At 34.3% G+C, this 23,363-nt stretch overlaps 4 protein-coding genes across 6 annotated transcripts; 3 read left to right on the top strand and 1 right to left on the bottom strand.

The window, feature by feature from the left end:
- Positions 1-5,026: 5,026 nt before the first annotated feature.
- LOC116026555 (probable methyltransferase PMT18) lies at positions 5,027-9,175 on the bottom strand. Of its 3 annotated transcripts, none has more exons than XM_031267877.1 (7): positions 8,998-9,175; positions 8,446-8,584; positions 7,077-8,259; positions 6,602-6,812; positions 6,151-6,448; positions 5,567-6,034; positions 5,027-5,488 (listed from the first exon to the last, which is right to left on the bottom strand). In XM_031267877.1, the coding sequence occupies exons 3-7, from the start codon at positions 7,824-7,826 to the stop codon at positions 5,260-5,262; spliced, it is 1,956 nt and encodes a 651-aa protein (XP_031123737.1). In that variant the 5' UTR covers positions 7,827-8,259; positions 8,446-8,584; positions 8,998-9,175; the 3' UTR covers positions 5,027-5,259. The 3 variants fall into 3 exon arrangements, with proteins under 3 accessions (XP_031123737.1, XP_031123735.1, XP_031123736.1); XM_031267875.1 differs by having other exon boundaries at positions 7,077-7,826; positions 8,998-9,173; XM_031267876.1 differs by lacking the exon at positions 8,998-9,175 and having other exon boundaries at positions 7,077-7,826; positions 8,446-8,705.
- Positions 9,176-12,261: 3,086 nt separating this feature from the next.
- On the top strand, positions 12,262-15,172 carry LOC116027121 (protein FATTY ACID EXPORT 4, chloroplastic). The gene is made up of 4 exons (XM_031268551.1): positions 12,262-12,589; positions 12,670-12,734; positions 14,611-14,698; positions 14,792-15,172. Exons 1-4 carry the CDS (start codon positions 12,349-12,351, stop codon positions 14,899-14,901), a joined length of 504 nt encoding a protein of 167 aa, XP_031124411.1. The 5' UTR covers positions 12,262-12,348; the 3' UTR covers positions 14,902-15,172.
- A 596-nt stretch (positions 15,173-15,768) lies between these two features.
- Positions 15,769-18,508, top strand: LOC116026878 (probable aquaporin NIP5-1). Its single transcript, XM_031268304.1, has 4 exons — positions 15,769-15,942; positions 16,365-16,784; positions 17,223-17,284; positions 18,276-18,508. The coding sequence occupies exons 1-4, from the start codon at positions 15,769-15,771 to the stop codon at positions 18,469-18,471; spliced, it is 852 nt and encodes a 283-aa protein (XP_031124164.1). The 3' UTR covers positions 18,472-18,508.
- Positions 18,509-20,454: 1,946 nt separating this feature from the next.
- LOC116026877 (gibberellin-regulated protein 5-like) lies at positions 20,455-21,196 on the top strand. The gene is made up of 3 exons (XM_031268303.1): positions 20,455-20,532; positions 20,703-20,778; positions 21,015-21,196. The coding sequence occupies exons 1-3, from the start codon at positions 20,455-20,457 to the stop codon at positions 21,194-21,196; spliced, it is 336 nt and encodes a 111-aa protein (XP_031124163.1).
- The last annotated feature ends 2,167 nt before the right edge of the window (positions 21,197-23,363 follow it).

The raw sequence follows: 23,363 nt of genomic DNA, 5'->3' as shown, positions 1-23,363 counted from the left end.
TAATAGTAATTACTATAATTAGTATAAAATAAATTTAAGCCAAATTTTGTCCTAGACAAACTCTGAAGGTACAACTCGAGGCAAATTCTGATAATCTCAAAGTGATAACCTAGTGAAAATATCATCAACAAAAAAAAAAAAAAGATTTTGTGTGTGTGTAAATATAAAAAGTGTGTGCGGTTGGTTTTCAAAAAAATAAAAAATAAAAAGTGTGTTATTTGTGATCCTAGCTACTAAGAAAATGAGAGGTGGGAGGGTCATCATGAGTTCATGAAGTGTTCATTTCATGACACCGAGACAATGCCTTGCTCTTGCATGCAACAATTTGTCTTCTTCTTCGCATTTATTAGTGTGCTTTACTATTGTCTCCTCTTTTTTTTTTTTTGGAAAACAGCTTTACTATTGTCTTATTATTCTTAAAAAACAAATTTTGTTACTTGCCAGCTATAACTTTTTCTCTTATCCTATACTTGAGAATTTAGAATTTTTTTTAATAGACAAAAATTTAAAGAGAAAACTCTAATTAAGGTAATACACAGAATATTGACACAAAATATACAGAACTCATCCTCTTAAACATTCGAATGCACAAACACATTACAACATGTGTTACTAACATGAATACATAGAACGGTTGCCTAGAATACGCAGAATGATTGCCTAAAATACACAGAACTATTACCTAGAATACACAGAACTCATCTCCTAACATTTTGGTTATGCACCCTGGTCCACGATATAAATTGCCGGGGGTGGGGGCAATGTGCGTTGTGCACACTAGCACTAGGTCGATGTTGCACTACTATTCACAATTACCCTAATTAAAAATTCCGTTTTATTTTTTCTCTTTCTTCTATGGGGACAACATTAGCTAAAGTTTGTCAGACGATTAACTTGGTAACTGTAACTTTATAAGGTTACGAGTTTGACCCCCAATCAAAGCGGCATATTAGCTTCCTTATGTTGTGGGCAACCTCGACTAATTTAAAGAAGCAGTTACGCGCTAATCAAAAATTTAATTTTATCAAATAGCAATGTGAATGAACAACCTAATTTTTTTTAACGGCCGGCCTGATCAATTTAATATGAAAAGTGTATAAAACATATTTTGTGCCTCATTACGTTCGGGTGCCTTGGTAGAAAATATTCATTAATAAGCAACGACATGGCCGTGAATGAAGAGGACCCCATGCAAGAGCGATGAAGCCATCATTGCAGTCCGCCCACATGCAACTCTCCGCACGTCTCATGCTTTTATTGTACCAAAAAATTTAGAGCAGTTAAATTGATCAATCAACTCGATAAAAATTAAAATGTTTTATCAAAGATTAAAAATAAAATAAAATAAAAAGTCATAAATTTGGCACATTTGAGACATATAGATCAATTGAAGCATATTTTGTAATTTATCTCCTCTCTCAATTTTCAGGACAAGAACGGTGACGTGCCTCAAATTTGGGGTTAACGTTCTAACTTATTGCCTACACAGACACCATAGTTGCTTCCCACACGGGTAACTCAGTTGCTTTTTAAGTGATAGATTATGAGAAATGACACAAAATTAATACCTGATATATAGTCACAATGTTTAAATTACACTCAATATGATATTTATTGTGGACATCAAACACTAGTCCTTCCACCTAAGAACATGTTATTGAGGCGAGAGCATTTCACCTTTTTGTGGGAAATAACACCTTAGACCTAACGCAACACCCAACCATCTCTGTCTCTTTCTCTCGAGATTTTAAGAATATAATTCTTTGTTTTTTCTTATAGGTAAATTAATTTAATTTATTGCATACTGTTGTTGCCCTAAAATGGGGGCAATTATATTGCATCGTTGCAATCAGACCGTCGATCCAATATAATAACGTTAGGTGATAAATGGAATGGTGATACTGACTAATAACCGCAATGGCCCCCATGTACACAATAATACAAATGACTGAAATGAGCGTCTAGCATTACTTGAATGATTGTTTTTTATATTCCATTGATAAGTAAATTTATTTTTAAATTAAATATGAGATCAATTGATTCATGAATATTTAAAAAAAAAAAATTATAGAGATCAAAATTTTCACAATTACGTAACAATAAAACTCTTTTTATTCATTGGTTATCCAAAATTCAACGACTCATCCCTACATTATATATATATATATATATATATATATATATATATATATATATATATATATAATTTTTTATTCAGGTAGCTTGATCCAAAAAAAAAAATCAAAAGAAAATTATTGCTACATATATTAAAAATAGGGGTAAGCGTTTCGGGATTCGGTTTAGTTTTTTTTTTTTTTTTTTCGGTATTAGAAAATGATACCATGCTTTCGGTTTTACATTATAGTTCGGTTCGGTTTTGGTTCAGTTTGAAAAATTTCGGTTTCGGTTCGAAATTAGTTCGGTTAGATTTAAGAACCCCAAATTTCAACATTTCCTAATTTTTCAAACACACTATCAAACAATATAATGCATACTCACATAGTCCAAATCCAAAGTCTAAATTAAACATTATGTAACAAAATAGCAATAAAAAGTTCAAACACACTACTAAGTACTAATTACCAAACATCAGTCGGCTTTTTTGCCCAACCGACTCTTCAGTTGGCTCACTTGGAATGTTTTATTGACAAGATGAAGAATAATCCATTTGTGTAGTTAATATTTGGAGAACAAATGTCAAATACTGTATAGTTAATTTTTGGACAAAATCCATCATTACTTGATAAATATATTTTTAGTGCACTAGAATATTATTTTCCATTGCACTGGAAATATATTCCAGTGCACCAGAAAAAAATATTTTAGTGCACTGAAAATATATTTCTAGTGCTTCTCAGCACTAGAAATCAAAATTAGAATGATGTTGAATCACATTAAATTCATAGAAACATGAAACTAAGGAAAATACTCACTACAAAAAAAAAAAAAAACAAAAAAACAAAAAACAAAAAACAAAAACAAAAAAAACAGTGAAATCTGTCGCTAAACTGGTTGAAGGTGAAATTAATTCTCAAAATAGACCCATTTAAGTTGGAAAATGAAGATGGGAAGGCTTGAAACAAACACTTATCTCACAGAAGGAGGTTGCACCACTATATATACAAGAGCCTTTTAGAAACAGGTTGAATTGTATAGCATAGAAGTTCTCTCTCACGCACAGGGAGAAGTTACAGTATTTAGGCTCTGTTTGGCAAAGCTTATTTAAGAGTTTATAGCTTATTTTAAACTATTAATAAGCTATAAGCTCTGTTTGGTAATGTTCTCAAAATAAGCTAGTAGCTTAAAATAAGAGCTTATTTTAAAAAGCTACTTTAGAAAGTAGCTTTTCAAAAATAAGCTAGTAGTTTTGTAACTTTTTTCCATCTTTATCTTTGTTATTTTAAATAAATGACATCCTTTACATCTCCCAATTAAAACTCTTTTGGCATTTTCTCTTCAATATGTTTGGTTGTAATTTTAATTTGACATTTGTGTTTGAACATTAATTTTTGTATGATTTATAAACATTTTGTTTTACTTTATATATTTTCAAATATATGTTCTTACTTTATATTTTATTAAAATATATTAATTTCATTATTTTATATTTTAATATATAAACAAACCTATTTAAATTTAAAACTATTTAAATTGTATGAAGATGTCCTTTTCATTTTTTTTTTTCATTTATCAGCTTATCAAAAAGGTAATTTTCTCAAACACTTTTAAGCATAACAGCTAGCTTAATAGCTCTTCAGATTTCAGCTTCGAACTTATAGCTTTTCAGTTTTCAGCTACTTTTCAACTTTCAGCTACCTTTTCAGCTAGATTTGTCAAACATAGCCTTAATGCATTTTCTGTACTCAAATAATTATTTTTCTTGAATACAAAGTATATTTTTTTAATATACTAAAAGTAAATTATTTGTGTATTGAATGTACATTATTTGATAATATACAAAATAATGTACTTTTAAATAATATACTTTATGAGTTTTTGTACACAAAATACTTATGGTCCACACAATTCTATGAATTATTATCCATGCAATAACGACTCAGCCCATATATACATGCCTACACATATAAATGGAAACGAGGTAGCAACTACCACAAAAACATTCCTACAAACAACCAAACAAGTTTACGGCAAATTATACCGTGCACCGTGGTGCACATAGCAATGTGCACCACGTACGTAAACGACGTCGTTTTGAACATTATAAACTAATTGTCCGTTTTTTTTTGGAAATCACGCTTTCCGGTTCGGCCGGTGTCTGTATTTATATTAATATTCTGTGTATTCCAGGCAATCATCCTGTGTATTCTAGGCAACAGTTCTGTGTATTCTAGGCAACCGTTCTGTGTATTCATGTTAGTAACACATGTTGTGATGTGTTTGTGCATTCGAATGTTTAGGAGGATGAATTTTGTATATTTTGTGTCAGTGTTCTGTGTATTCATGTTATTAACACATGTTGTGATGTGTTTGTGCATTCGAATGTTAGGAGGATAGATGAATTCTGTGTATTCTGGGCAAACATTCTGTGTATTCTAGGCAAACGTTCTGTGTATTCTAGATAATGATTATGTGTATTATAGATAATGAATTCCCTGGAGTCATTCATGTCCGCGTCCACTAACATCTGTGTATTTTGTATCAATATTCTGTGTATTCTGGGCAAACATTTTGTGTATTCTAGGCAAACGTTCTGTGAATTCTAGATAATGATTATGTGTATTATAAATAATGAATTTCCTTGAGTCATTCGCGTTCGCGTCCACTAACATTGAAACGACGTCATTTACGTTCGTGGTGCACATTGCTATGTGTACCGTGTTGCGAGTATAACGATTGCAAGTTGACAACACCTTGGCATATTGATAAAATCTTGAGACCCGACTTACTTACAGTCATATTGTTTTTTTTAGAATAAAATTTGTTTCATTTTTTTAAAATAAAATTTGTTTCATCAATAACTATCTTATATATATATATTTTAATACGTATTAGATGAAGATAAGTAAAGCACTTAATTCTATAAAATATTACTCGATCAAGTAACAATCAAGTGGACAAAAAGAACTGTTCTTGCAGTATTAAGTCTAGCATCTAGTTCTTAGCTTTCCTAACAGATAAAGGATTAACATAGTTTTCTACAAAGAATCAAGTTCATGAATCATGAGACCTGTCATCTAAAATGAAAAAAAAAAAAAAAAAAAAGGGCAAAACAACCTTCAAACTGTCAACTGAAAAACATCATCTTTGTTGTCCTTCAATGTTGCCTGTCCAGTAAGTCTTGACAGCAACAAGGATCTTCTCGGGGTTAAACGGTCCAGATTCATGATCCACAATGTGACTTTCCCATCTCATTCTATCTGTTATGCTCCTCACTCTCACCAACACTTCCACCACATCTCTGAATATCACTACCCCTTCGGGCCTCAGGATCCTGTCCATCTCGAGCAAAATGTAGCTGATATCGCACCTGCAAAACCAAAATTGTGCACGCGAGATTAGAATGCAACGCTGCACGAGCAATGGCTAACGAACGAGTTTTTGTTACCTGTCCTGGTAGATGCTGAACACGTTGCCAGCGTGGATGAGGTCATAGGTTCGAGGATAGGTCGAGAAGGCCTCGCACCAGTCTTGGTACGTGCCAATGAAGCCTCGTTCATAGATTATCCCGAGGGTGTTAGGCTCTATGTTAGCTGGGACAACGTTCATCACCCAAACTGGAATTTTCGACAAGGCAGCTGCAAAGCCGCCTAAACCAGCATTCATGTCCATTATGTTGCGATAATGCCCTTGGGGTAAGGCACTCACGAGCTTCTTGTAGTACGACAACCTTTGCTTCCACACCTCGTTATCCTCTTTGAATGTCTCGGCTGTGATTCCTGGTACTGAACCTCGGAGAATCCTAGGAGGAACAGCGAATGCCCGCTCTGGCCAGTTCACTAATGCCCCACCCGCAATTTCATCTGGATTGCTTACCTCAGGCAGCGGGGTTATGCAGTTTTCCATATCTTTGTACCTTTCTCAAGAAAAAAAACAAGGTAAATTAAATAAATCAGCTATAAGTCCAGAAGTTCAAACATTAGTATTCATCTCAATCACTTGTAGAGTTTTGATAGAGAATTAATTTTGTACCAAACTTCATCAGAACTGTTCGATTTGCAGAGGGGCATTGTACTAGCCATTGATCTTCTCCTGGAACACCCAAAATGGTTGAGAGGCTTTTGCCACACAGACAAATCACCCTTTTCAGTTACCTTTTTCCAGCACAATCGTCGGGCAACATCCTCGATGGAATCTTGCTCATGCTTCAGATCCTCTTTTGTTCTCTCCCAACCTTTCCAGTATTGCTTCCAGTTGATAGGAGGCCCCGAAAGTATCCAATATCCTCCCGGCCTAAGGATTCTGTCGACTTCCGTTAAATACATCCCATCTGTAACCATAACAAAAACACACAAACACTTCAACTGAGACAATAATGGACAGATAGTAACCAATATAATGTATGATTAAATGGTCATGGATTGGAATTTAGTCTACTAGATTATATTCCATCTTACATTTTCCATGGTCTAGGAGAGCTTACCATGGTCGGTCCAAGGTATCAAGCAGCGAGAACAGTGAGCCATATCGAAAGCCCTTGCAGGAAATGGCTGTTTTTGTGCACCCATCACGCCAATCATAGCTGGAACACCTCTTTCCAATGCAAACCATACCTGTGCTTCGTGTGTATCTCTCGGAGCAAAAGACATGGCTATAATGTCTCGTTTCAACAAAAAAGCGCCCCAACTTGCAACCTTAATTAGAATATATCCATTAGAAACAAAATAGAGATGAATTATGATGGAGAAATTAAAGGTAATTATAAAGCATTATATTATTTTTTGAGTAGTACTGACTCTATTACATTGTAGTATCTGTTCATCTATACTTTCTCAACCTGTTGAAGCACACAGAGTCAATACCGCCTCCACTGAGGCTCGATCTCATTATATTATTAGCAGCTCACATTAGTTTATCATTGTTGGAAACATTGCACAATGAGGGAGAAGGCTACTTACTCCACAACCTGTATCGACTGCAGTTCGAATGGCTCCATTACTGAGGGGAATGAGTTCATTGATGTTGTCAATGTAAGCATCAGCTCCGAGTGGGAACATAGTGCCACCTCCTGGAAATCTTAGGCGGTCGCCTTCCACTTGGACCCAATTCTGAACGGCCTTCTCAACGCTAAGCTTTTTGTGGGGAATATTGGCAAACCATGCATAATCTCTGCTCTGAGGCCACGGGAAAGGCCTCTTGTAGTTGGGGGGAGCAGGAATGAGGCAGTTGATGAGCTCTTCCTTTGTGGGGCAATGTCTCTCCCGGTACCTTAACTTCTCACGAGGAAATTTCCTTCCCCTCGGTGGATACTGGCAGGGAGTATACTCACTGAAATTCATACTACAGGGTGCATAGTTATCAGGCTCCACAGAATCCTTGACCTCTAATTGGTGATGGCTCTGAAAGTCGAAGGGGGCTGGCTGCAATGGCAACGATGACACTGATGATGAAGACGATGAAGACGACGATGATGATGATGGTGGTTGGGTTGCCATTTCAGGAGGGTTGCCTGTTTGGGAGGATTGATTATCACAGCCAACGCGTGTGTAAACTTCAGATTGAGTTGTAGGGAGAGGTGTTGTACTTTGCCATGCTCCTAGAATATAGAATAGGATGCAGAGGCCACTTACTCCCAAAATCCATGTTAGCTGTTTTCTCCTTGTTTCCAGCTGTGTAATTTTGGGGGATCCATCATACTCCTTTGCCATCTACAATCACCACCACCCTTACCAATTCAAATCAATGACAGCAAAAGCCACCCAAATACATGATTTGTAGAATGCTAGAAAAGAATCACCAACACTACTAAACTCCCAAACCATGATCTTAGCCAGCAAAGGACTACAAGGAGATAAACCAACTTAGTGACCCTAGCCAACAAAGGATCATAAGGAGGTAATCCGGCCTAGGTTGCTCATAGCTGATCGGCTCAAACCAAGAAGGCTGATAGGCTACTCGTGTTGGGAGTGGAACTTGTAACCTTGTGGTTATCAAGTCAGCAGTCTGATCAACTTGGCCGAGATTGCCCCAAAATATGCAATTGATAAGAAGGAATGATAAAAATGGAATCACAACACTAAACTCCAAAACCATTCTCTTCAATTCAATGATATTTTATCTTCCCTTAAAAAGGAATTGAATCTACAAAGAGGAGTAAAACAGTGTAACACAATGCTTAGGATCTTCTTTACATGGACTGAACATATTATATACAAAAGATGTAAAGATGAGTAAAGGGTCATTCATATATATATATATATATATATATATATATATTTGAATATGACTATATTACAATCAGAATCAAGAAAACTTTGTGAGACATACCTCTATAATGGTGGCCTTTGGGGTGCAAAGGAAGAGAGAAAAAGTGGGAACACAGCACAGAATAAGTATGTAATTACAATGCTAGAAGCTCTGCTCTAATCACCCTCTCCCTTCAACTTCCTTTCTAATCTTTTCACCCCTGCCAAAAACCAGACATCATTCATTGCCTGAGCTCACATCATCAACTTCATTCAAGATTACCTTAAAACACACTAATAACCAGACATGAAAACCCACACCCCCACCTTATGTGCATACATAAACAACACCCAAAGAGTCAAAGACACCATTTTTTAAAAAAGATTTCTTACAGTCAAAGGCAAATCATAAATGCCAGTTTGCAAATAAAGAGAAAATGATAAAGAACAACAACGTGTACAGGTGTTATCTAGGATGTAGCTATCCTATATATCTAGCTAAGTTGCATCAAAAAGAAAAACACATGGACCCCCTCCCCATCAACTCTGGCAGAAACAAAAAAAAAAAAAAGAAGCAAAAGGAGTACCCTTTACAGAAAAAGTGAAAGAATGAAGGTAAAAATGGGATACTTACTGTGCATCAAGACAAAGATGAAGACTTTCCAGAAGCAGAAGCCATGGGAGCTCAAAATGAAGAAACCCAAGAAGGGATTCGTGTTATGGAGAAGAAGAAGCGGGTAATGGGGATTGGATGCGAGAAAGAGTGCGGAAACGGAGATGCGTAATTATAGAGTTGAACACGGAATATAGAGTGTAATAAAAGGGAGAGGTGACAGGTGAGTGGGTGAGAGTGAAAGTATACAAATTTGTCTCCATGGACGACCAAAAACCGCTGTTGGAGATACTGTCCTCTTCATTTTGGTTGAACTAAATTTTTTTATTTAGATATTAAATAAAAACTAAGGGTGTGTTTGGTTCGAATATAGGAATAAGAATTGGAATTGAATCAAATATTTGATAATTGGATTGGGTTTTGAGAATGCATTTTGCATGTTTGGTAATATAGTAGAATTTGAATAATTGCCAACTTTGACATTTGGTTATATATAACCCTATAATTTGAATATAGGTTTTAAAAATACAAAAATAAAAAATTAAGGCAATTGATCTTGAGATGAGTATGCAATGCAGTGAGGAAGTCGATGAAAGGAGAAGAGATGAGTGAGGAGGCAAGTAGACCTGGCAATTCGTGTATACGGGTTCGTTAACGTGTCGACACGATAACGACACGAACACGATAAGGTTAAACACGAACACGACACGTTAAGGTTAATGGGTTCAAAATTGTAACACGAACACGAACACGAATTGTTAACGGGTTAAACGGGTTGACACGATAGACCCGTTTTGTTAACATGTTTCAGATCATGTCGACACGATATGACACGAAACCCATTATTTAACCCTGTTAAATCTATTGATATATTAAGAACTAAAACTTAAAGTTAAGTTTTATATATATATATATATATATATAAGAAATAAAACCTATAATCCAATCCATCAAACAAACTAAAAAAATATTCAATTTATAACATTCATAAAATTATAAAATAACATCCAAAAATCATAATTAAAGAAGTCCATACTAGTTTTTAGAATAAAATTGAACACAATAAACATTCAAATTTCAGATTGTTGAACATCAATAATTGGTGTATGATCTTGGCCTAATGTAGTAAATTCATTCTTAATCATGTTCATGATATATTTTGTAAAGACAATGGTTCTTACCTAAATGACAATGGTTCTTAGCGGGTTCTAAACAGGTATGTGTAAACAGGTTCGTGTAAACGGGTTAACACGATAATATTAACGGGTTCTTAATAGGTTTAACGGGTTGACCCGTTAAGACACGAAAACATAACGGGTTCTTAACAGGTCAACCCGTTAACGACCCGGGACATGTTAAGGCTAAACACTAACCCGTTATTTTCGTGTCCGATTTCGTGTCGTGTTAACGGGTCGTGTCCATAATTGCCAGGTCCAGAGGCAAGCGATGAAATAAGGATAGATAAGACTGAATTAATGGAATGATACATGATTTAAATTAGGTAATAAGTTTTATAATTATAGAAATAATCTAAACAATGTGTATGACTTTCATTCTCATTCTTCGGATCTAACCTCATAAATCAAACATACCCTAAAGTATAATGATCACACTATAAAAGCATGCTCTTACCCCAAAATCCAAATATTACTCTATAATCTAGGACTTGGTACCTATTTGAATAAGGGCAATAAAGCCTTCTCCAACCCAAATACCCAATAACGTTTTTAGCCAATGTGTAGAGAAATTATTTAACCCCAACAAATAATAACTTAGTTTAATTAATCGAATTTTACTGTATAACTATTTAACATCAGAATAGTGAATAAAAAAAATTTAATTAAAATATCAATCAAAGTACACATATATTCCATTAGTGGCAGTTGGAAATTGTCAAAACTGAAGACCAGTTACGTTGTTTGAATATTTATTAAGGATTCATTTGGAGAAAAACCAAACTGTACATTTGGATTTTGGAGAATGCAAAAGAATATTATTAGCAGCATTTTCCTTGTCTATATATAGTATTCCGTGATAAGCGCAGCTAATTAAGGAAAGCAGCGGCATTAGTACTCACCCGTTTAGTTATGTCACTTTTCAAACTCATCATCTTAAATACATGTAGTATAACTCGATTAATATGGAAAATATTACATGTACGTATTTACATTTTTTACTCTCAATTTTTATTCAACAATTAAAATTTTGATGTAGACATTTTTACAAGGATTCACATGAAAAATAACCAATTAGTGTCTGCCACATCAAAAGGTAAATTTGAAGGAGCAAGATTTGGGAATACATGTAATATAACTCATTAAATATTATTTGTATAGCCTCGAAACTTAGTGTAATTAGTTCGTCGTCCGACTTAAAGGTTATGACTTAAAGGCGATTGGATCCCTTGTACTCACATGCAGACAAAAAAAATAAAAATTATTCATACTACCTCAAAATATATTACTGAGTGAGTGAAACATGGAACAAATCTAAAAACATTATATATGTGAATTAGGTTATATTCCTAGTTTTTTTAATCCATATCTTTAATGCTAATAGATTTGTACATTGAGTTTAAATACTGTACATATTTTAACTTGACAAAATTGTCATCATTGCCCCATGAAAGTGGTTTAGTGGTTGAGTAACTGTACTTGAAAGTTGAAACTCACTTCCAGCAACAGTATGAGATTTGAACCTCAATATCACATACAATCTGTAAATGAGCTCCACCAATTTCATATGTGATTGGGATTGGACTCCTGGTCCACAGAAGAGTAGAATTTGGTATGAGTTCGAGATTATGCAGGTTTCATTTACCTCCTCATAGGTCTAAAGGCAAGTTCATGAGATCTAAGAAATTGTTAGGCAAAGTTGAAAAACTTAATTCACCAAAAAAATGTCATTATCCCATTATAACTCCATTAGTCTCTCGTTGAAACTAATTAAAAACATTTATTGATCATTTTGTTAAGAAAGTTAAACTAAATAAGGCAAATATTATAACTAAAATAAAAAAAAATATTTTTTATTGAAAAAATAAAATAAAAATAAAAAAGTGTCAAATTGATTCCTAAGTTGGTGGATAGTGCAATTAGATTTAATTGAACAATTTTTACCGATTTATAGGACTTGAATGAAACTTTTTTCAGTTAGGAAATCTAATTGCAATATCCACCCGACTTAGGGGCCAATTTGACATTTTTTCAGAAAAATGAAAATAAAGTATTGTATTATTTTGAACTGCTCAAGCTTGGCCCAATCCGCCCAACTAAATTTTTAGCCCACAGACTAATTTTTTTTCCCAGTGAATACGGACTACGGAGTAAAACCGGGATTATCGCCGGAATTGTAGTGTTCACGGGGGAGACGATGGGTTGTTGCAGCAATGTCAGCTTCTTCTCGCCGCTTCCTACAAGACCATCTTTATCCCACATTTCTTCTACCATTACCACCTTAGATGCACCAAGATTTCCGGCCCACAAAACCCGACTGCATTCCGGCACTGCCACAACCCGTCTCCGCTGTAACTGTCAGCTCACAACCACAGACCTCGCACCTCTAACCTCTGCAGCTTATGGAACGCTTTTGTTTGGTGGCGGCCTCTTTGCATGTATGCCCTTTGCTTTTCTGGTTTGGAATTTGTGTATAATTGTCATATTTGAACCCCCAAAATGCGTTCTTGGTTTGCAGTTACAAGATCTGGAAGTAAGGGCTCACTTCTGGGCGGCTTAACCGGTGCTGGACTTATGGGTACAGTTAAGTGTTGCAAACTTTTAAGCTCTGTGTTTTAGTTCTTGCTTTGAATTGTTAAGAAATTGGTTTTTTAGTGATAGTTGTTGTGGTTAACTTCCTATCTAGAATAATAGAATTTAAGGTTACAAATTCAACTTCTAGCTGGAGCAGCAGTCTATTGTCTTGCATTAATTTGAGCTAGTCGGCTATGAGTAACCTAGACTGATTTATTTTCCGGAGGTTCTTTGCCATCAACTAGGGTGGGTTTACCCCACACCTGTGAGTTTTTCTCTTTATTAAAAAATTCAACTTGCAAAAAGACATGAAATGAATGGTGACATTAAGGGTGCGTTTGGTTCGCACATGGGAATCGGAATCGGAATGAGTATCAAATACTTGGTAAGGGTAATGGGTTTTGGTGAAAGTATTTAGCATGTTTGGTAGTTGGGTGGAATGGGAATGATTATTAATAGTTGGGGAAGAAATGATGAAGGGAGATGAAACCCTTATTTAATAAGGGTATGGGTTTTGCCATTAATGGGATATTTCAAACCCATAGTAGCATTCACAAAACCTATCAACCAAACACTAACAATCACTTTGATACCCATACCTTATGCCTAAACCCCCAACCAAACACACCCTAAGTTTGATTCCTATCAACTTAGTTGACTATTAGATGTCGTGGATAGTGGTGCTTAGGCCCTGTTTGGTAAAATAGTTATTGCCTATCAGCCAATTTTGGCTTATTTGACCACTATTAGCTATTTGACTTGTTAAAAAATCAATAAAAGTGTTTGATTAATAAACTTTTTATAACTCCAAAATGCTAAAATTCAAAAAGTTGCTCAAAACAAATTTTTCAATTTGCTTTTTGAGAAAAGAAATTATACGAAAGCTATCAGTTAACAGTTAATTTACACACTTTTCTACAATAAGCTAATGTTATCAACTAGTTATACCCTCTAACCCAATCAGCTAACAGTCATTTACCAAACATGGCCTTAGAGTTTGTAGTATTTAACTCTTTATGACAATGTGGAAGTCTTGAAAGTTGCTTTATCTTTGATATTTTCATTTTGTTTGATCCAGGGATAGGAATAATAAAAAGATGAAATGTTTAGGCAGAGAATTGAATTCTGGTTGTTAAGGTTTCGATTTCACTGTTTGTAATGCTTCTGATGTTCTTGCTTTAGCTTTTGCTCATTCTTTATTAGCTTTGTAGATTGGTCAATTGATGAGTGGGGGTAAAAGGAATTAGATTAAAGTTTGCTTTGTCCATGGCTCTGGTAACCCTATAGCCCACAGAGATTTATGGTTTTCGGTGTTGGTAGATCATTAAATAGAAATATAGACAATAGTGATTTGAGAGCCGGGCTGCCATTTTCTTTCACTGGTACAGTCTTATTGCTGTCAAACAACGTGTGTCACTGTTGGAATCTTTAGTTCTTGAGATATAAAGTTTGCACTTTCATGGTTTAACTGAGGACCGGAAATTTTATGCAGATTGACGTGCATATGAGACAATGAAAAACATTGTGAGAAAATTAAAATTCATGTCATTAACCTACGGGTGCTCTTCTTATGTTAGGGATTCTGACAGTTGATGGTCGTGGCTATTTGTTCTGACAAACATGGATGGTTTTAAACTTTTGTTGCTTATTCCCGGATTCTGTTCAATTCATTTCCTAATAAGTTTTCTCTTTATTGAAGACCTGACAGGCTCTGTTTGCCTACTACAATTGATGCTTATTCCTTTTGCATGCACCTATAATTACCTAGGATAAGAATTGCTTGTAAAACATGAGGACGTATATATTCTGTCTGAGGCGCCCTGAACTGGATAAGGTTTTCCATTCCCGTCTTAGAAGTGACATGCATCCCATTCCTCCTATACAGGCCTATTTTCTCATGCAAGCATCCGAGACAAAGGAATTAGGTGATGCCCTAGCATTCGGATCGGCTCTCCTCTTTGCTTGTGTATTCGGTAAGCCTTCACTTCCTATTCACTCAACAATCTAATCGAGTAATCGCCACCCCCACACCCCACTATTCTAATTGTTTCCACTTTGTTGTGCAGGAATACGGTTAGCTGCTTCCCGCAAACTAGTCCCTGCAGGTCCTTTACTAGGCGTTTCCTTGGGAGCTCTGGCAGTGTTTATTCTAGCCTACCTGCAAGACAAGGTCTGATAGCCTATGCATGTGGAATGGATAGCTAGGAAACACTATCTTGGCCATCAAGGATAAGATTCCTTAATTGTGTTTCATTTGGCTAATGGTGGCAAGAATTCTGTGTGTTTTTAGCAGAAGCTGATGAATTTGGTGGCAAGAATTCTCTGTAATCTCGTCAGTAGTGTTGTAATAAACAAATGAAGATGATAACTTAATGAATATATTATCTCTGATAAAAATGCAAAGCTGCTTCAAATCATGGGGCAGGAGTAATGCTTTCCTGCTCAAAGTCTAGTAGCTATAGGCATATTTCATTGCCTATTGGGTTGCTTGCACCTTCTGCAAGGAATCTGTTCCACCATGACTTCCTCTTTTAAACCACAAATGTCATTAGAATGCACGTAGAACGAATTGTTTACTCGGAAAAAAGTCTGATTCAGAACTCTTTAACATTATTGTATATTCTTTATATGAATTATTTATTTTGGGAAAAGTCTGGTTCAGAACTCTTTAACATTATTGCACATTCTTTATAAGAGTTGAACATATATATGTCGAAGAAAACTCTTTAATATTGCGTATTTTTTATAAGAGCCAAACATATGATCATCCGAATCAATCAAAATGGGCCAAAAAAAAAAGAATATTATTCTTCATTTTAGTACTCGTATATAATATTATTCTTGCACAAATTTATAGATAAATTTGATTTTTTTTTTAAAATTTAATATTTAAAAGTACGGATAATTTAAATAATATAAAATTGCATGAAAAGGTGTTGGTTGATCATATATGTATCTATATAAAGGGGTGTTTTGTACAAATGAATGCTTGCAAAAGAAACTGAAATCTTGATTGAATTGAAGGAAGAAGCTAAGCTAGGAAATGCCGGAATACGAGGCTGCTAGAGCTACGAATGCACCGCCGCCGGCGACTCCAACGCCGATTCTCACCTCTGTCCGGATAGACTCGCCGCCGTGTGATCGGAATCCAGTACCTCGTTGCAAGTGCTCCGCTTTGGACGTTGCACCGTCGCCGAAAATCCCGCTTGCTCGCAAGGTAATTGCAAGCCGGCCGGCCAGCCATGCATTCATTTCCGGTCTTCTTCTTCTTCCTTTTTGCCTAGCCTAAGCCTCTTTAGGTTTAAACCCTAAACTTGAGGCACGAGGGTCCCTAAATTACAGATTGTACTTCAGTGGGACAGAGTTGAGGGTTTATTTTTTGTCCCAACTTAAAGACTAAAATCTTCTTACCTAGAAGATTCAAATCAAAGTATTTACGAGTTGTTACACTCACACTCACACTCAACCTTACAGAGTGTATGTGTTTCAGTGAGACAGAATTGAGTGTTTATTTTTTGTCTCAATGTATGACTAAAATCATTTTATATTGAAGAGTATTTACAGGTTACTACACTCACACTTAACTTTTCAATTTTTCAGGTAGGAGCTACACTCACACTTAACTTTTTGATTTTTCAGGTAGGAGCGGAATTTGTGGGGACATTTATCCTTATATTCACCGCAACGGCTGCACCGATTGTGAACCAAAAGTACAATGGCGCGGAGACCCTGATCGGAAACGCTGCCTGCGCCGGCCTTGCCGTGATGAGTATTATTGTGTCCACCGGCCACATCTCCGGCGCTCATCTTAATCCTTCTCTCACCATTGCCTTAGCAGCCTTTCGCCATTTTCCTTGGTCCCAAGTCCCGGCTTATATAGTGGCACAAGTCTCGGCTTCCATATGTGCTTCTTTAGCTCTCAAGGCCATTTTCCACCCTTTCATGTCCGGCGGGGTCACCGCCCCTTCGGTCGCCGCCGGCCAAGCTTTCGCGCTCGAGTTCCTCATCACCTTTAATCTACTCTTTGTTGTCACTGCGATTGCTACGGATAGCCGTGCGGTGAGTAGATAGTGACAAATTATTACAACAAATCATTTTTATACTTCTCATGATCGGTTTAAAAGTTAAGAAAAGAGAAAAAAATGAAGGGAAAATTATGGGTGTTTGATAAATGACTGTTAGCTTATTGAGTTAGTGAATTTGACTAGTTGATAGTATTAGTTGATTGAGAAAAATATTTGATAAATTTACTGTTAGATGATAACTGATTACATCGATAAAATTGATTTGAACAGCTTCTTGAATTTTAGGATTTTGGATAAATAAGCCATTACAAAAAATTAATTAGTCAAATATTTATAATGACTGTTTAACCAAATCAAACAACTAATAATGATCAAACAAGTTAAAATTGACTGATAAACTAACTATGTTACTAAATAGAGTCTATAACTCAAATATTATTTACTTAAAAGTATTTCTTTTCTAATTTTGTAGGTGGGAAAATTGGCTGGTGTAGCAGTTGGAGCAACAGTCATGCTAAACATTCTTATTGCCGGGTGAGAAGAATTAACTTCATCAATCATAGCTTCAAGCTTGCTAGGTTAAATGAAACTATACTTTTACGGAGTGATAAATTCTCATACTATTAATAATTTGGGAGAAATATAACAAAAAAATAGTTTTTAAAAATCATTTTTTTTTTAAAAATATCATATTACGCCTAAGAATCTCATATTTTAAGAACTAAATAAGGCCATGTAACAAATTTTTATTTTTTTTTATAAAAACAATAATGTTAAATTTCCAAACATACGAGACTAATATTATAGAGTTTATTACCGAAATACTCTTTCGACTAGTGTGAAATTACTAATTTGGTACTCAACAATTTTTCTTGCCCAATTAAATCTTCGACTTTGAAAATTTTAACCAATTTGGTCCTCCGTTTATTTTGGTGTTAAACAACCGTTAAATCGGGACTAAATTGGTAATTTTGCTATAGTCATACTGTCATAGTACCATTTCGGTAATTAATTTTTTACTGAAATTGTCTCTTGACTATAATGAAATTATCAATTTGGTCCCGATTTAACGGATATCAAATGGTAAAATAAACGGAGAACCAAAATGGTTAAAATTTTCAAAGTCGAGGACTTAATTTGGCAAGAAAAATTGTCAAGGACCAAATTGGTAATTTCACAATCGTCGAGGGACCATTTCGGTAATAAACACAATATTATATTATGAATAACGTCAAATTATACCATAGACCAGGGTCTACTTTGTATTGTAGACCCTGATCTAAAAATAACCTTCATATTTTGTATTGACACATTTTGTACTTATAGTTAACATATTTATACTTGTAGCTATCATATATTCATATAATGTTTCAGCAATTATCAAATTATTTGTTTACATGTACAAAAATTATTAACTGTAGGTATCGAATTTTTGTATTAGGGTTCACAATGCAATACGAACCTGGTTCATGGTATAATAATTGATGAATAACGTGCTTTATTATTTTGTTTGTGAAATGTGTAGGCCGTCTAGCGGTGGCTCTATGAATCCAGTGCGCAGCATAGGGCCGGCTGTGGCAACAGGAAACTATAAATCAATATGGATATATTTGATTGCTCCAACTCTTGGTGCCCTTGCCGGAGCATCAATTTATACACTAGTAAAGGTTCCCGGAGTTGAAAACGACTCACCTCACCGACCCAAAAACTTCCACAGATAGTCGTAATGTGTGTGTATATATATGTGCTTGAGATCAAGGTTGAACTTACAGCATTTGATTTGAGTTTCATCTGGCTAGATGAGATCATGATTGCATTAAAAAAAAAAACAATAAAGTTAATTAGTAGTATTAACTGTTTTACAGTACTTATATGTTTATTACTAGCAAATTGTACACAGCGATATGCAAAAATTCATGCACAATATTAAAATATTAATAAATAAAAATAATTAAAAATTTTAATTCAAATTATATTCCACAATTTCTTAAAATTTTAAATTTTAATTATCATTTATAAAAAACAACATTTAAAAAAAGAATATATATATATATATTTGTGGCATTAATTTTAGTAAAAATTTTCGAACTCCATCTTTGAACGTAGAATCTAAAAAAAAAAAAAATTGATACTTATGTGTGTGTGTGTGTATTTATTTATTTGTGGCATTAATTTTAGCAAAAACTTTCTAACTCCATCTTTGAACGTTGAATCTAAAAATAAACGATTGATACTTCCGTTACGCTTGTATGATTTTTCTAATAGTGGTATAAGAGCCAGACTTTTTCTAATGATAATATATTTAGATTAATTTTGTGGCATTAATTTTTCTAATAATTTTTCTAGGAGCCAACATTTATTGTTTTGGGCATTAATTTCTTACATAAAGAGATTATCATAAAGTTACTATAGTAATTACACGGAAGAATATGAAAGGAAGGGAATGGTTGCCTCCTTAATTTTTTTTTATTTATTATGTTTTTTTTTTTAAAGAAGAAGAGAGAGGGTAACCATGTCATTTTTTTCCCAATCTTCGCAAGATAAATTTGATATATAAGACATAAAGTTATTCATAGATAACATTTTAACCGCAAATTATACGGTGGACCACGATATCAAAACGACGTCGTTTTGATTAATGAAAACAGTCGCGCAACTGCACTTCCCTTTTCGCGCAACTGCAGTTCCCTTTCAACATAATTGTAGTATCAGTTTAACACAACTGTAGTATCAATTCAACACAACTGCAGTTCCTGTCGGATGAAACAGCCTCCGTTCTGCACAACTACAGTTCCCTTTCAACACAACTGCAGTATCAGTCATGACCATGATCCACGATATAACAACTGCATTTTAGCCATGCCATAATTTTAAAATTGACCATTGATTATCAACTATACCATATTATGTCCTCAATTATGCAAATCTTACATAATTTAGTCATATGTTATTGCCACCATGAAATTCTCATCTAATCCTAGGAAAAAATATATAATTTCACAAGTCAATACCAAAAATGGTACATTGACTATATTATCATTTCCAAGTCGTTACTCAACTGCCAATTCAACCAAATTACATCCTTGATTATAGAAAATTTAACCATAATAGTTCGGAATATTTTTAAAATTACAAACATTTATGGGTAAGATTTGCATTTGATTGCGTAATTAGGTTGAATTGGTAGTTAATGATCAATTATGTCCTCAATTATGGGTAAGATTTGCATAATTCGTTGATGTTGTAATGCATGTTTGTTTGAGGCCTATGCTCGTTTCACAGCAGGAATTGTGAACAAATATATATGGAAACTGGAAACTATCAGAAATATGTTTCCTTTTTTTTGAAGATAGAAATATGTTTCTTATTCATCATCCTCTACTATACAATATGTATTATGTACAATATATATATATTATATGAAATAACATAATCTACAACAATAAATGTCAAAATTGTTACAAATATAAATAATAGATTTATAACAGTTGATGAAATGTAGTAAAATTGGTAGGTTATAGTAAAATCCTTTATTTTTAGCGATTATGGAAAATTTAAATCATCGCAATTAAGACATTCAGTACCCTCATAGATGGAAAGAAACTATATATAAAGGCATATTGTTATTGAGGTAACTCACATAATTCTTTCTTCTATACCAAAAGGAAAAGAAACAAATAGAGAAGTGAGAACATACAAAAACTATGGCTGTTTCTTCAAGAATTCAATATGCTTTCATCCTCTTCTTCGTTGCATCATTGGCCATTCTCGACATTTCAATGGTAAGTTTGTATTTTAATTATTTAATATTTAAAATTGAATGGCATATATCATTTCAATAAGCCCTTACTAATCAAATCTACACACAAATAAGTCAAAAAATGGTATTATCATTTACTGTTATCTTTTAGTTTGTATTGATTTTCAAATTAAACTTGTGAAAAACAAGCAGGCAGGACCGCGCTTTGATGCAACACTCATCTCAAAACCCCCTGTTGGTCCGACCACTTGCCCTGTGCCTGCAAATCGTAAGTAATTCGTTTATAAAGTCTATGTGCCACTTTATACGTTTAATAATTATTTTTAAAATTTGTAACTTTTATGGAAGTATTTTCAGTGCCAATGAGTTTGTAGTCTAGTGGCACAAAGTGAATCTTTTAAATGGGAGGTCATGAGTTTGAGTTCCAATGAGCACAGTCACTTTATGAATGTAACAGCACTAATAATTTTTATTTTTTTTTGTGTTTTGTTTTGTTTTTGGAAGAATGTGGAAGTGAATGCAAAAGGAGATGTTCAGGAACATCTCACGTGAATAACTGTTTGTTGTTCTGCAACAAGTGTTGCGACTGGTGCCAATGTGTCCCATCTGGTACTTATGGAAACAAGGAATGTTGTTCCTGCTATAACGATTGGAAGACCCAAGAAGGAGGACCTAAATGTCCTTGAATTATATTATTTATTTTAATTTAATTAAAACTATGGGTTTTCAACTGCAATGTTGTGATTTAGCCCCATAAAAAAGATGGTTGTGGTCAATAAGTCAATAACTATTGATTGTTTTTGGGGATACCTCCGCTATTGTAATAATGATATATTACACTCCATTACAATTATTCTATTTAAAATTCTTGTAACTTTACTTTCTTCATTTTCATTGCTTATCATTATTTACGAACTACGAACTAACCCCATACTTATGCACTCAAACACGTTCAAACTACAAATTTAGCTATGTGTTCAAAGCTTTGTTTATAAACTTTGAACTAAATTCTAGCTCACTGTTGTTCGAAAAAGTTTTCAAGAGTGTCAAACAAGTCTATTAAACACACTGCCCCCTTTCTAGACTTTTACTTGCGGGACCAACATTCGTGTTTTTAAATGTAACCTTAAAGGGAATCTGCTATATCTTTCATACTCACCCAACCAGTCTAAGATAGCTCCTTTGTGCGACAAATAACACTGTCATTGTACATGCATAAAATACTTAAATATAGGGGACTTTGGTTGCTTGCTAAAGCTTTTTTTTTTTTTGAGAGTAAGGTTGCTAAAGCCTTTTAGTTTTTGTTTTTTGTTTAGTTTCTTAGTATCACCCTTTAGCTCTAGCTGGTGCGTTAATTATATATGTTGTCACATTTCTGTATTTGTTGGCACTCTTTTCTTGGTAAATATGTACATAGGCATGAGATTATAAATAAATACACAAGCAATAATCATATAGATGATTTTATTCATCATACTTAACATGACATTTTTAATATCAAAGATAGAATGCATATCATTTGCTTTCCTCTTCAAAATTTTCATACTTCAACTCATGGTCCCATCATAAATCATTTCATAATCTCATTCTTTCAATAAATAAGGATTTCATGCTATCTCATAATTTCTATCAACTAGGAATATCATACTTTAATCACATAATTTACTTTATAATTGCATTCCATGTAGGAATGTTATGCTCTCGCATTATTTATTTCATTAGTTGTATTTCAAATAAGAGTATCAAGCTTAGTTACATTGCTTACATATGATATCATTTCTCATGGAAATATCATACTTGAACACATAACTTAATCATAGAATAATATCACATGGGAATATCAAACTTAATAATCTCATAATATCATTTAAGAAAATATCATGCTTGATCACATAATAACATAACGAAATGGAATGTCACATTTAATTAACAATTTATCTCATCAAAGGCAACTAATAGATCAAGCACCCGGACCTCCCATGGTTCAATCGGGCTAAAAATGCGAGGTGGCCGGACCTAATAGGCAAGGGAGTATACCCCCAAAACTAGTGAGCCCCTCATCCCGCCGGGATTGGCAGCAGGGTGTCGAACCTCGCCGCCAAGACATCGTGGGGCCGGGGTCTTGGAGCCCTGTCATTCGCAACTTGCACACCTTGCATGGTCACCCCCGCGGGCCTTTAAGGCCTGCGGGTGGACCTGTTCTCTCGCGCAGGTGGCTTGCGGGTCTGGCCGAGAGGGGGGAAACAGAGTCCCTGCTCTCGCCATTTTCTTCCACCTGCAACCTCATAATCTCCATTCTCAGAATTTGGTAAATAAAATTTTGTTACCAATTAAATTTTATTAATTTTTTTACCAATTAATTAATAATATTTGTTTTTGTCGGAAAGATGAAGGAGATGATTTTACTTTTATTAATAGTATTGCTACGCGAATATAGAAAACGATATTACCAATTAATAAATATTAGTTAATTTCCATTTTATATTTTCTAACCAAATAAGCTTTATTAATTATTTGACCAATAAAATATTTAATTAATTGACTACAAATTGGGCGAGAAAATGAAATAGGAGGATTTTATTTTATATATAGTATAAGATATAGATTACAAACATTTATGGGTATGTAATATTTGCATTCGATATTATGCCCTCAATTATGGGTATGATTTGCATAATTCGTTGATGTAATTTAGTAAAATTGGTAGATTATAATAAATCCTTCATTTTTAGCGCTTATGGAAAAATTATATCATCCTAATTCAGACATTCAGTACCCTCATTGGAAATAAAAAATATTTTTCCTATAAAGGCATATTGTTGTTAGGGTAACTCACATAATTCTTTCCCCTAT

The sequence above is a fragment of the Ipomoea triloba genome, chromosome 8 (genome assembly GCF_003576645.1).
Source record: "Ipomoea triloba cultivar NCNSP0323 chromosome 8, ASM357664v1".
Classification (NCBI taxonomy): domain Eukaryota; kingdom Viridiplantae; phylum Streptophyta; class Magnoliopsida; order Solanales; family Convolvulaceae; genus Ipomoea; species Ipomoea triloba.
This window is presented reverse-complemented; position numbering and strand designations above follow the sequence as displayed.